The 14,632-nt window shown below is 41.2% G+C and overlaps 1 protein-coding gene and 1 long non-coding RNA gene across 2 annotated transcripts; one reads left to right on the top strand and one right to left on the bottom strand.

Moving 5' to 3' along the window:
* Window positions 1-7,440: 7,440 nt before the first annotated feature.
* On the bottom strand, window positions 7,441-8,259 carry LOC124153210. The gene has a single exon (XM_046526309.1). The coding sequence runs from the start codon at window positions 8,257-8,259 to the stop codon at window positions 7,441-7,443; it is 819 nt and encodes a 272-aa protein (XP_046382265.1).
* A 2,891-nt stretch (window positions 8,260-11,150) lies between these two features.
* On the top strand, window positions 11,151-13,611 carry LOC124154167. The gene is made up of 2 exons (XR_006863849.1): window positions 11,151-11,301; window positions 13,397-13,611. It is a non-coding gene; the product is annotated as an uncharacterized LOC124154167 (long non-coding RNA).
* The last annotated feature ends 1,021 nt before the right edge of the window (window positions 13,612-14,632 follow it).

The following is a 14,632-nucleotide window of genomic DNA, read 5'->3' as shown; positions in this document are numbered from 1 at the left end:
CTCCTACATGCTTACCTAGATAACTCTTAAACTGTGATATCTTGTCCTTCGTTCCGACAAGCAACATATCATCAACATAAACCCCTACTTTAAGGTCAGACATGCTAAAAATACATGGATCACTTAAACACTGTTTTAATCCATACACAGACAAAATTGAGCTTAGATGCAAATACCAATTTCTACCTGATTTCTTTAAACCGTATATACTCTTGTTTAACTTACATACATAAAACTTTCTATCAACCGTTATATTCTCTCCGAGATATTTTGGTATCTCCATGTACACATCCTCTTCTAATTTACTGTTTAAATATGCCCCTACAATATCCAACTGATCCATTTCTAAATCTGTCTCAACAGCAATAGCTATAAGAAGCCTCAGACTTTTCTTTTGAATAACAGGACTAAATGTGTCATGGTAATCAACTCCATGAATTTGACCATATCCCTGAGCAACTAACCTTGCCTTGAACTTTATAATTTCCCCTTTATCATTACGTTTCAAAGCAAACACCCATTTTGAACCTACAATATTTAATCCCTCTGGTCTTGGCACTATTTCCCATGTTCCTTGGTCTGACAAAACTTTTACTTCTTCTTGCATTGCCTGTTTCCAAAACTCAGAATCTTTACTATTTAAAGCCTCTGTTACTGTCCCTGGAATGGAAGTACACTCAATACTTGCATGAGCATAGTTGCAGCTTTGACAAGATGTTGGCTTCCTAACACGCTTTGACCTCCTTGGAATGGACTGGCTTGGTACCTCACCTGCGACCTCACCAGGGTCAAGGTTTGTCACTGGTACCTCTAAATTAGTAACTGTGGGGTAGACCACCAAGACAGGCTGTTCAACGTCATCCTCCAAAACTGCAACACGAGGCGCTGCCTCCTCTGGTATCTCAGGCACTGCTCCCCATGAAACTGAATCTGGGACCACTGGAGTCAGACCTGGGATCACCACCGGGTGTGATGAAATTTGGTTTGATTTAGTCTCCTCAGCTTTTCCATCGCCTGTGAAAACATAGCCTTGTTCCACAATGTCTTCTCCTGGATCAGGTTCGCCATCGCTGTCTAGATCGGGAATCTTGATATCATCTCGGCTCATCTTGAAAGGAAATTTTGATTCGTTGAACCTGACATCTCTGCTGATTATTACTTTCTTCTTTTTCAGACTCCAAAGTCGATATCCTTTGATGCCCTCTTCATATCCTAACATGATGCTTTCTTCTCCTCTGGGACTCAATTTTCCATCTCTTGTCTCTCTTGGCTGCCATGCCCATGCCTGGCATCCAAATACTCTTAGATAGTTATAATCTATCTCTTTTAGTTCCCGTCCTTTCCACAAACTCATTGGAATATTGCTATTTCGTGCAGAAGTAGGAGACAAATTTCTGAGATGTACAGCAGTCATGAGAGCTTCTCCCCAAAATCAAAACCGGCATGTAGATGACATCATTTGTCTTTGAATGGGAAGTGTTAAACAGCTATATAATTTGTGGTAAAGCTCAACTGTTTACATCCTCAGTAGTATTTACTGTAGAGGTGGGAATGAAGACTCTGTGCTTTCAAGATCTGATAATAGAAATTAGAAACCACTCACATTGGTTTTCAATTTTTCGGAAAAGTACTTTTACGGATGTTGTTATTCCAAAATATTATAATCACCATCACTCGCTTAAATTGGCCACTTCTCATGTGTTAATACATACATCATCTACTTTCCATACCCCTTACTCAAATAGATTTTGAAAAGGAGGATAACAGAATTTAACTTATAGTGTCCTGAAATGGGTATGGGGAAAGAATGGTAGACTCACTGTTGGAGTGTAAACTAAAGAAGAAGGCTCTGTTGTCACCGACAAACCTCTCCCCTACAACATGGTCGTATGAACAATGGAAAAAATTACCATTTTTAAGTCGTCTATCCTATGAAATAGGAAAATTGTTCCCTAAGGATAATTTTAAGTAATGTTTTTAAAATCCTATCCTAAGAATTGATGAGCATAAAAAGTCTTTTTTAAATTGTGATGAAAATTCTATGTTTGCAAAGCATTTGTATACTCGTGACGATTTATCTGATTTTATCTTAAAAATTTTACATGTATGTATGTATTTGACAAAGGTAAAAAACTGGATTTTGTAGAAAATTTTGAAAAAGGATAGTATTCCAAGTTGTTTGGAGAATGTGTGGTCAATGAGGTGGTACCAACGATGACCTGACCTTTCCTTAAGGTGGGAGTCCCTCCTCCCTTGAAAACCTTGTCCGATAACCCTGAATAGACATCCCGCAAATGAGTACCCAACCTCAAACCCCCATTCCTACTTCTGTACTTATACCAGGCTTGCTACTCATAGGCTAGACAGCTCTTGAAAATCATGTGTAAGTATTGAAACCAGTTGAAAAAATTAAAAAAGTGTGGAAAATTACTACAGCTGTTTGATTTATTACTATCTGTGAACTTCCATAACTTGTCGACAATGAATCTGATCTGAGTTTACTCAATATTTCAGTGGTCTGTGTACTTATAAACTCATAATTTGTTGCTTTGAATTTCTCTATGAATTTAGTGTTTTGTGTTCCTTCATTATTTAGTTCTAATGACTGAGCTTACTCAAAATGTGGTTGTTTGAGGCAATGTTTCTGGATCTAGCTTTATGATGTAGTCATTTTATTAATCTTTGGTGAAAATAATTGCTAGTGCATCATATGGTGGAATGATTGAACAGGAATGGGCTATGTAAATACTGTGGCAAACGTGAATAATTCTCTTGCGTTTCCATTCTACCTAGTTGTCTACAGTGAAACCTCGATATAACGACACCCCACGGTGCACTAATAAACACTCGCGATAGCGAATTTTCGCTTTACCGGAGGTGGAGCAAATAATAGCCAATATACCTGTTGCGAACAGATATACAGGAACAGGAGTGGTGCGGCGACAGATAAACATCTATCCGATAAACGTAAGCATAAATCCAGAAGAAAGGCGATGTTTTTTTGCATCACTAAATTTCCTTACTCAAATAACGACCAACTATTCAAACAATTTATAAGCGCCGCACTGAATAAAAATCATACAAAGCATTGTTTTGTCATCATTATATTTATCGAACGACAGTTTACCACATAAATTTGAGACTGAGCACTCCATTAACTTCATTTCTAACAGATCGCTAGCAATTACAGAGGTTAAGGAGTCTTCATGAAAGTCTTCCGGCGGTGAAACCCTCGCTATGGCGAGAGCCAACACCGAAAGGGTCTCGTAAAAACGAATTTTTTAACAGGCTTATTATAGGGTCAATCGACGGTGCATCGGCTATCTCTCGTAATAGCGGGGGTGTTGCTATAGCCCGTACTCGCTTTAACGAGGTTCCACTGTACTTCTTTAAACTTGGACATGTTTTGGTAGCAATACATAAAGAATTTCTGAAGACTGCAGCTGAATGAGGGACCCATGCAACACAAGGATCTTTTTGTTTTGAATATGTCAAATCTATTGATATTTCTCGCTGTTTTGAAGGATGGAGAATCCTTAAAGACACCAGCAGAGTAAGTCATCTAAATATGTTAGACTTAACCCTAGGAAGACTGAAAAAAAATTATCGCGTAGTAGCCTGACTGGGTCCAATGGACCCTGAAACATTTTTTCCACAATATTACCAGTTTATGATGAATTTAGACTGAGTTAAGTGATGGTTTCCATCTTATTTACATCCTCAACATATTTCTTCGTCTTTATTATTATTAAATTATTTTGTTTTAAGCTATTACTGCAGCGGAGAATAATATTAGCCCCTCTACCAGAAATATCACTCCACCTTTCCCATTTTTATGAATGTTCATTTTCTGAATAACATTAACACAAATTACAAAATGGATTTTTTGTCAATGATTGAAGGGTATTTGGGTAATGATACACACTTCAATAATTAGCGCCGAAGTAATTAGGACCACGTTTATTAAAGCGTGTGACGCAGATACAAGTAGAGTACGTAAGCGTTTACAAGTGCACAATATGGCGGTTCACGGCGGACTCCCGGCTGACTCCGGTGTGCTTCCGGTCCGGTCCCCGTTCGCACCTCTGGTGGCCAAGTTTGGAACTCCATCAACTCTACAGGGTCCAGCCGGTGGCGCCCAATGTGGCGAGCCGCAGCACTGATAGCTCCGCCACATCACTCCCCTGGCAGTGGTTTACCCTAACGTTGAGATGGGAAAAAAAAGAAAAATACAATGATATTAGTTGTCAAGCTGATAATCTTGCAGATATGCAGGGAAACGAACGTGTCTCCTAGGTCGGGCAAGCGGCTGCTCATTGTTTGCTGCCACTGGTGTGCGAAAATCATCAGTTACACCGGGCGTGGTAGAGGGTGGCACCTCTATGAAGACAGCTGGGTGCTCAGTAGCCAGGGGCTCGGTAGCTGGAGGTGGTGGAGACGGCGGTCGTACCAGCAGAGTGGAGGGATTATGGGCCAAAGGTACATCTGTTGTGACGTACGCTGGCTTGAGGCGGTCGATGGAGATGTTGGAATCCCTGCTAGGTAGTTGGACTTTGTAGGTCTTACCATTTCTCTGCAGGACTCGGAATGGTCCATCGTATGGTGCTTGAAGGGACCCATGTGAGGCGTCATTGCGCACAAAAACATGAGAGGATGACGGCAAGTCTTTAAAGATGAAAACATCTCGGCTGCCATGGCGAGCTGCTGCTTTAGGGGTCAGCTTCCGGAAATGCTCTCGCAGCTGAGAGACAAAGGCCGTGCCGCTGGGTGCTGGGACGCTAGAGGGAGTGAGAAACTCTCCAGGTAAACGGAGTGGTGCACCGTAGACGAGGTCTGCAGAGGTTGCTTGGAGGTCCTCCTTCCATGCTGCACGGAACCCGAGGAGAATGGCAGGAAGCATATCGGCCCACTGCTCCGCTTCATGGCAGCGGATGGCCGACTTCAGTTGCCTATGCAGCCGTTCAACCATTCCGTTAGCGGCCGGGTGGTACGCAGACGTACGGAGGTGAGAAATTCCACAAATTTTATTGAGCTGCTGAAACAGATCGCTCTCGAACTGTCGGCCCTGGTCCGTAGTAATGCGTTGCGGTGTGCCGAATCGTGCGATCCATTCTTGAAACAATGCCCGTGAAACAGTCTCTGCCGAGATGTTGTCCAAGGGTATGGCCTCTGGCCAACGCGTGAAGCGATCGACGCACGTAAGACAGTAACGGTAACCGCGGGACATAGGAAGAGGACCGACCAGATCAATATGGATGTGCTCGAACCTCAGGTTGGGGATCTGAAAGTCGCCCACAGGTGAGTTGACGTGGCGTGAGACCTTGGACCGTTGGCAAGGGATGCAAGAACGGGCCCACTGTCGGCAATCCTTTTTAATGGAAGGCCATACAAAACGGGAGGTCATTAACTTTACAGTGGCGTTTGCCCCAGGGTGAGCGAGGCTGTGGATGGAGTCGAACACCTGTCGGCGGAAAGTAGCAGTTACAAATGGTCGCGCCGTTGCCAAAGAAGTATCACACGTCAAATCTAACTGCGTACCTGGGATCTTAACTTTCTTCAAGGCAAGAGAAGATCCTAAACGAAGGAGGGATGCCAGTTCCTTGTCATTTTCTTGAGCCTGCGCCAGCGCTTCGTAAGAAATGGCTGGAGTGATCTCTTCGACGCGGGATAAGGCATCGGCGACGACGTTATCGGCACCTGCGACGTGTTTAATGTCGGTGGTGAACTGCCCGATTAAGTCCAAATACCGAAATTGTCGTGGAGAGCATTTATCTGGTTTTTGAAGGAAAGCGAAAGTGATGGGTTTATGATCTGTGAATATTGTAAAGTGGCGACCTTCAATCATATGGCGAAAGTGTCGCACTGCACGATAAATGGCCAAAAGTTCTCTATCGTACGGGCTGTAATTCATTTCAGTCGCACCAAGTTTTTTTGAAAAGAAGGCCAATGGTTGCCATCCTGACGCCGTTCTTTGCTGTAGCACGGCACCCATTGTGAAATCTGAGGCGTCCGTGAAAAGTCCTAATGGCAAGGATGGGTCAGGGTGCACGAGGAGGGTGAAAGTCGAAAGTGCATCCTTACACTCCTGAAAAGACCGGCGCAGTTCTGGCGTCCAAACCACTTTGTCATTTTTCTTCGCGCCACCACGTAGCACTTCACAAAGGGGAGCTTGGAGGGCCGCAGCGTTGGGAAGGAAACGCCGATAAAAGTTTATCATCCCCAAAAATTGTCGCAACTGCTTTACGGTGACAGGCTGGGGGAAATCTTTGATGGCACTCACTTTCTCACTTAACGGCTTGGTGCCGTCGGCGTTCACTGTGTAACCCAGAAAAGTCACCTCCGGAACACCAAAAACGCACTTTGCAGGGTTGATAAGCACCCCGTATTCACTGAGTCTGGCAAAGAGTTTATTTAAATGTTCCTCATGCTCCTCTTCACTGCGGGAGGCGACGAGAATGTCGTCCAAGTATGCGTAACAAAATGAGAGTCCGCGCAACGCCTCATCGATGAACCTCTGGAATGTTTGCGCGGCATTGCGAAGGCCGAAGGACATGAACGGGAACTCGAATAAGCCGAACGGGGTCGTGATAGCCGTCTTTGGAATGTCGTCCGGGTGGACAGGGATCTGATTATAAGCGCGCACTAAATCAATAGTAGAGAATACGGTATTACCACTGAGACAGGCTGCGAAATCCTCTATATGGGGCACTGGGTATTTATCGGGAATGGTGCGGTCGTTTAGGGCGCGGTAATCACCACACGGCCTCCACTCGTCTCCTTTCTTCGGGACAAGGTGTAGGGGCGACGACCAACAGCTATCCGAGCGTCTAGCGGTACCCATGTGCATCATCAGCTCAAATTCGCGCTTAGCTGCTGCGAGTTTGTCCGGAGCCAACCTGCGGGGTTTGCAGGAAACGGGCTGGCCCGGCGTTGTGCGGATGTAATGCACTGTAGAGTGCATAGTCTGCTGAGGGGTCCCAGCGGGGCGGGTGATGTCGGGGTAGCGGGAAAGGAGTGTGTGAAAACGCGTAGTGCCCACCACTGCCTTAATTTGGCCCATCGGGTAACGCGAAACACTACCGACGACAGATAGCGACGTAGCGCTGTCAATTAGGCGAGAGTTTTTAATGTCAACGAGCAGCCCGAAATGTCTTAAAAAATCTGCGCCGATAATGGGTTTAGGAATGTCTGCTACCACGAACCTCCAAGAAAACTGGCGGCGTAGACCAAGGTTTAAATTTAACACTTGCCACCCGTATGTGTGGATAACTGAGTTGTTAGCGGCATATAGGGTGTAATTTGTCTTTGGGCGTCGGCCCTTGACGAGTGAGCGGGGGTACACAGAAAGGTCAGCACCAGTATCAACAAGGAATGTTACCTGCGTAACTGCGTCCATCACGAATAAGCGGCTCGGCAAGGGGCTGTAGTCGGCGGCCGCGTCTACCGACTGCCTTCCTCGTTTCCCGGCGAGTATGAGCATGGTTGGATACATTTTCGCGCCCGGTCACCAAAGTTCCAGTGGTACCAACACATATTCGGATCTCGACGGCTGAGGGAGTGGCCGCGGGAGCGGCTACGCTGCCGGGTGTGGGTATTCGAGTGGTCTCCTCGCGACGGCCGTGACACCGATAGAGCCGCAACTTGCCGAGAGAGGTCGTCCATCCGACTCAGGAGAGAGGCAATCGTCCCAGAGGCGCCGCCAGAGCAAGAGCAAGGTTCAGGGGATACCACGCTCACCTGCGGGGGAAAAGGAGTGGTGTCTTGCTGTCGGGCGAAGGCTTCATGGATTTTGTCTGCCAAGGATGCCATTGTGTCGAGGTCAGCGCCCTCGTTGGCGGCCAAGATGGCGCGGAAGTGCTGTGGAATCCGCGTCAGCCAAAGTGACCGCATGAACTCATCAGGCACTGAATCGCCCGCCAAATTTTTTAGATGGCGTAGAAATTGTGAAGGCTTCCTTTCACCCATCTCCTCGCGTTGCAAAAGCTGCCGGATTTTCTGCTCCCGAGAAGCAGACAGCCGGCGAATGAGTTCCTCCTTTAACTTGCTGTATTTGTTCTCACTCGGAGGATTGGAAATTATGTCCTTCACCTCCTGCGCGTAACGGGCCTCCAACTGGGTAGCCACAACCCAAAATTTTGATTCGTCCTCGGTGATTCCGCAAAGAAAAAATTGTCCTTCCAACTGTGAAAACCACAGCGATGGCTCTTCCGGCCAAAATGGAGGAGCGCGTATTGACATTCGCTCCATTGCGTTGGGCATAGTGGAGAAAATAAGTATTTCACAATTGTCCAATAACAAAATAAACACACAAAAGCAGTCAAATTACGGCAGAGCACACAACACGACGCGGATGGTGAGAGATTTTGAAATCGTCACGAGCACATGTGGTCCGAAAGCTTCTCGCGATAACTGTTGCCGGATCACGTCGGGGTCACCAATGAAGGGTATTTGGGTAATGATACACACTTCAATAATTAGCGCCGAAGTAATTAGGACCACGTTTATTAAAGCGTGTGACGCAGATACAAGTAGAGTACGTAAGCGTTTACAAGTGCAATGGCATTTACAGACGTGAGCTCGGGTGGAATCCCTCGTTTATTTTACCTCATGATCTCTACAATCGCTAAACCTTTGGAAAGTATTGGGCTACCTACTTATGTTTCTGGCTGATTGATCCCTCAACCATACGTGTAACTAATCTTTTCCCTTGATTGACCTCTCGACTTTTATGAGATTCTCTACCTGTGTATACTTGGACATTCCACTTGTATGAATCACTACTACGACTTGCAGCCAAAATTTTAATTCCATACTTTCCTCGTTTTGATGATACAAACTCTCTAAAGGTACAGCGCCCGCGGAACATCAATAACTGCTCGTCAACTGTCATGCAGGATCCTGGCACGATTGCATATTTCAAATATTCATTCCGCCCATCAAATATCCCTCTAATAATCTGCAACTTGTCTTCGCCTCTGCTTTTCTGTCGCATTATCAAATCAAATAACCCGCAGTATTACTTTTGACTCCATAAACTGTTGCATGTTTGTCGCCCGTCTAGTTTACTCCAAAGTTGTGAAAAATTTTCATTTTTGACTAGTAAAAATGATATGTATTAGCAATGCCAGAACCTTATTTATTTCAGTCATCTTCTTCATTCTACAAAGTTTGAAAAACTATATGCCTTTCAATGGTAATCCATTTTCTAACAACATCAAAGATGTTAGGACGCAAAATTAGCAAAAAAGCAGAAGACAGAATAAAAATTCCGCATGGTGCACGGGATATGACGCAAAATATTACGCCTTCGCATTCTACCCTTTTTAGTGGCATGAGGTTTTGTTTACCACTCCTCTTTCAGATTGCGTGAAATAAAAATTTCTCCCGTTAGGAATTCCCTATTTTCGCATTTCTATCATCTTCTCAGAAAGGTGAAGAAAAATCGCGCAAGGTTCAGTTCTTCTCCATCCTTATTCAACATTTTAGGCTTCATCTCCACCGGAGTCACTACTACCCTCCTCCTGTTAGCGCTGTATATTTAGATGCTGAACACGTCGTTCTGCAATCTTTAGATGAATGCACTCCAAATGTGTGTCACTATTAGCAAGCCTGTGAATAAAGTGACAATGAAATTGATCAATTTTTCATTCCAAACTTTACTTAGATATAAATGGAAGATAACATTGTTCGTGCTACTCCTTAGTTTTAAATTCAGGTAAAAATTAGAAAAGCACTGTCTCGTATTATGTTTCTGATATCATCAAGCAATTCAAAGAGTTCAATAGTTTTGCTAGAACAGCTAATTTTTTCAATAACTATAAACAATCCTTTTTTCTTATTACCTCAAAAATATCTTGATAGTTATTTTGACTGTAATATCCAAATGGCGACGCCGACTTCTTAGCTCCTCAACTACACAGTCTATCAATAGCCACTCTATGAATTCAGTCACATCAATACCTCACTACACAAAATTTGGTACCACCAAGCATCCTGTAAAGATAGGAATAATGACATTGCTGTATATCATAGTAGTTGAAAATCAATACACCACTTCATCCTACTAATCCATCTGAGGAGTAAACGATTTGGTAAATGAGGTAAATACTGAAGAAGTACATTAGATTGAAGGAATATAGTCTTTTATATAATCCATAAAGTTTTGTACCTACCATGCATGGTATCAAAATGTAATGATGGAATTCAAATTCTTCGAGGTCTTCAATTAGATAGTTGGAATAACAGCAAATGTCGGCAGGCAGTGAAACCTTTCCAGCTTGCGAGCGTAACTTCTGACTGTCCACCACGAAAGCACCGCAGACGCTATATGAACAGTCTCACATTTAAAAGTAACAGATTATGGGGCTGAATGTAGATAATTCACACTGTGTGTGCGTCCAACCAGAGAAAGTTGCAAAAACTACCCATTACGAAACGATGTGGATACATGTTTCTGACTGTGTCACTCTAAATGTGACATTAGAAGAGTATATGAAAGGCATCAAGCCAATCCATAAAAAATGCCCACTAATTGGTAATAACTATTGCCTACGACCTTGTATATATCTCCATAAACATTGAATCTCCCAAAAATACAAAGTAAATAAGAAAATTGCTGATAAGTTGAAATGAATTACCCATAGCATTGAAAATAGTCGACTGGGTCCAATGGACCCAGTCAGTCCACTATGTAACTTTGTAGTATACTATAAAATATAATGAGCCCATTCTCGTTATTTCTTGCTATGTTTTAGAGGACATATATTTAGGAAAAGCCACGGCATCAAAATCAGTTTCGTGCACTTTTGACATAATTATAAACTTTCAAAACTACCAACTGGGTCCATTGGACCCAGCCCGTCGTTCTAGGGTTAAAAGAACTTTACCTGCACAGAAATTGAAGTAATTACTTGCTGATGATACAGTCAGGAAAACCTCAGATTTTTTTACCCTGTGACTCATTGTTTATGCCATATTTAATATTAAATACCCAGCAGTGACATGATGCCAAGTTTTAGTTTGGTGGGTCCATTGGTTGAATATTCTGTATATTTATAATCTTGCTTTGTATTTTCTCTTTGAATAACTCTAAGCATTCTAATCCTGCTAGGATCATTTCACTCTGGTTGTATATGAATAATATATGCAATTATTTTCTCCGTATTTCAGACACATTAAATGTACCCAAAGAGGAAAGGATGTGGAGTAATGCCAACCAATTTTGTTGGCAGGGTCAAGGGAAGAGCACTAGTCAGCTAGCCGTGAGCCAAGGATCTCCTCTTTTCAAGCGTATTGTTAAAGGTATGCTATCTCCTGACTAATAACTACATTTAGGGACTGATCTCGTCCTGGTCTGAGATCAGGCCAAACTGAAATTATAAATTGAGCTGACTTTGAGTAAGCTTATGCAACATTTGGATATTCTTGTATCATATCTCTCAGCACTATTCATCTTTTTTCATGTTGTTGTTTATACTGCCATATGCATTTCCATTGAGTATTTATAAATGCATAGATTTTCAATGAATTATGGAGTTAGCCAAGATGTCTACTAAGAAAACTTAATAAGCATGCTTTTGAGGCTGAGCTGGCTGGCCATTTGTTTATCAATAAGACATGCATTAAAAGTAAAAAGTGAATTAGCCACACAACTGGGACTAGCAGCCAACAATAAGCCAGCACTGGCGGAACAAAAGTAGTTGGGCTATCAAAAACCATTGCTGTGATGAAGAAACAATAAAAAACAAACGCATGTGTATATAGCCGTCCAGTTAAATATGAATTTCAGAACTTCAGCGAAGATAGTACATATTATCGGTTGTGATAGAGTTTGAAAAATAAAGAGCCTCATGTATTTTTTCATTTTTCGATTTGCCACCAAATTCTCGAGCTGTTTGCAACAAGAAGATAAGTTGATCACGTCAATAACTCCTCAGCTTCACTCATGGACATCGAGTGGTTCTTGTTGCTTACATTCCATCTCTTAATGAAGAGTTATCTCAGAACAAGTGAACAAGAACATAATTGATGTCAACAACTCATGAACAGTGGGTAGCACCTTTCCTGTTTTATTTTATATCAAACTTATGGGATAGTGGATGGATGAGGAAGACTTTACTGGTGTACCATACATACCTTTCTTTCCATCTACCTTTCATCTTTGTGGTTTTGGGACTTAGTGAATGACTCCATTATCATGGGGATTGACCTAGTGTCTATCCAAGGACAATGTTAGCAGCAATCAACTTATGTCTACTTCCATATGTAGAATGCACTATCAAGTATTGCAATGAAAAGGCTGCAAAATGGGTTCCTTATGGACGAACTTTCACTTTGTGGCCTATCAAATGAACTCACTCAAGACTCAAGTTATGTAAGTCTTTTTACTCTCATTATACATAATAAGGAAGTTTGGGCTTTAGAGGAAATGGCAGGAATTTTGATTTTATGTTTGCATAACTGAATCCAGGTGTGACTTCTTTGGAGATTACAATATTTATTGAAGTTCTCTTTTTCATATTTATCTGTGAGCCTTTTTATTTTGCCAATGCTGACTTACTGTTGGCTGTTAGTTCCAATCTGATGGGTAATTCATTATCTTTTATTCTTTATTCCTGTCTTTTTGAAATTCCCGGTTCCCTTTTGTGTTTATTTGCTCAGAATGTTGCATTATTTTTTGTGTTACATCACGTATCGACTTATTTTTGCAAACAGCTTGAGAATTTGGTGGCAAATCGAAAAATGAAAAAATACATGAGCCTCTTTATTTTTCACTCTATTACAACCGATAATATTGTCTTACATCATCTCACAGATTTAATAGATTTAGATGAACTGAGAAATTCATTGAGTACTTCCTTTAAGGGAATAAAAAATCTGTTGAGTCATTAGTCTTATCTGAGTAAGATAAATGATGATTACATCTTAAGTTGTGACTCTCAAGGGAATGACTACCTGAAGGAAATCCCTTGGTTGAAAGTTCCTGGATGGTTTTGGTTTTGGCATTCAGCTAAGGTTATGAGATAAAAATATCATTATTTCTTTATCATTATCTTTATTTTGAATCCATTAAGAAAACTCCCAAAGTTTACAGCAGGCAAATGTAATGGATTTCTCCTCTATATTGGAAACTTTGTCATGTTTCATTTTACATTGCTAATTTTCTGTGTGGTTTTCTTATACTAGTTTTACGCTGAAGTATAGAGCACTAGGAGAAATATGAAATACTAAAGTCAACAAAGAATAATGGTGTATTATGTGTGTTAGTGGATTGTATTAGAAGGTATTCTCTTAAAAATTATGTGAGCTACTTTTCCACTTTGTGCATGATAATGGAAAGTTCAGTTGTATGCTCTCCTTGTCTCATACTCTCTCCTCTTCCTATCCTTGTTTTCAGATGATAGCTGATGCACCAGTTTGCCTCCGGTTACTATATTTTCAAAGTGGAAACATTGTTATGTTTTTAATATGTAATGAGGATCAAAGAATTTGTTAGTCAAAGTTCTATGCTTGGGCAATGGCAGTCAAGTTGTTTTACTGCTATGATATCACTGTTTTATTTGTGGATTTTTGTACAAACTGATTTTATAAATATTAGTTTTCCTATATAAATGGCATGCATTTTATTGGAATGATCTACATGAAAGTTAATAGCCTGAGAATCACTTAGACCTCAGTCAATGGTATTACAAGATGGAAAACTATCAATTGCATCATGAGACATGTTTGTCTTATGTATATAATTTTTGAAGTATCAGTGGTTTGGAAAAATCATTAAGTTATTAAGGCCTAAAATGACATTTTACATATGTTGGAAGATTGATGAGGGGTGTGAAACACAAAACATATGTTGATATGCATATAAGATAATTGTGTGAAAGTATTGTTGCCCAATGATAAAAATCATAATGAATGGGACTTGATTGACAAAAAATATTTGTGTTTCGGTAACCAGTGGACGAAATCTTCGTGCCACTATGAAAGCTTCGACAGTTAGTCCGGAGAAAAAACAGGATCAACTATCTACTTCAAGTTTTATTCTTCAACCATTTTTAAAGAGTCCCAACAAAGTAACCATAAACAAACCCTTGGCTACAAAAAAGTACATAGATACTTTTTTCTGTTGATAAAAAATGGCATTGTCCGCGAATATACAAAATATACATTTCATGGAAATCTTAACACTCCCCCTCGGACAATACCTGTTTTTTTTGAAAATGCAATAATCATTTCACCTTCAATCTCTGAATGAGTACCAAACAACACAAGACATTATAATTATAAAATATTCAAACATCTTAAATTCTATTGTACAGATCCTTAAGTCCTATCATCTTTGATAACACTTTGATTCTTGTCCCTGGCAGTCTTTTAGTAAATATATCCGCAGTATTCTTGTCTGATGGTACATATATAAAATACACCATTTTTTCTTTGACTTGTTCCATGATGAAATGGTATTTAACAAAGAAATGTTTGTTTCCTTCAGTTATAACATCATTTTTGGCAATGGCAATGGAACTCTCATTATCACAATAAATAACACAAGGTTTAGGCATTAAACATCCTTGATTAATTTCTATTAACAACTCTGATAACCATACTATTTCAGTTACACACTCATACAATGCAA

This window comes from Ischnura elegans, chromosome 2 (assembly GCF_921293095.1).
Source record: "Ischnura elegans chromosome 2, ioIscEleg1.1, whole genome shotgun sequence".
In the NCBI taxonomy this organism is placed as follows: Eukaryota; Metazoa; Arthropoda; class Insecta; order Odonata; family Coenagrionidae; genus Ischnura; species Ischnura elegans.
The sequence above is the reverse complement of the archived record's forward strand: the minus strand, read 5'-3'. Positions and strand labels throughout refer to the sequence as shown.

What these genes read in the sequence shown, in the direction of transcription:
- LOC124153210 (XM_046526309.1), bottom strand. Translation starts at nt 8,259, where the DNA reads ATGCCCAACGCAATGGAGCGAATGTCAATACGCGCTCCTCCATTTTGG.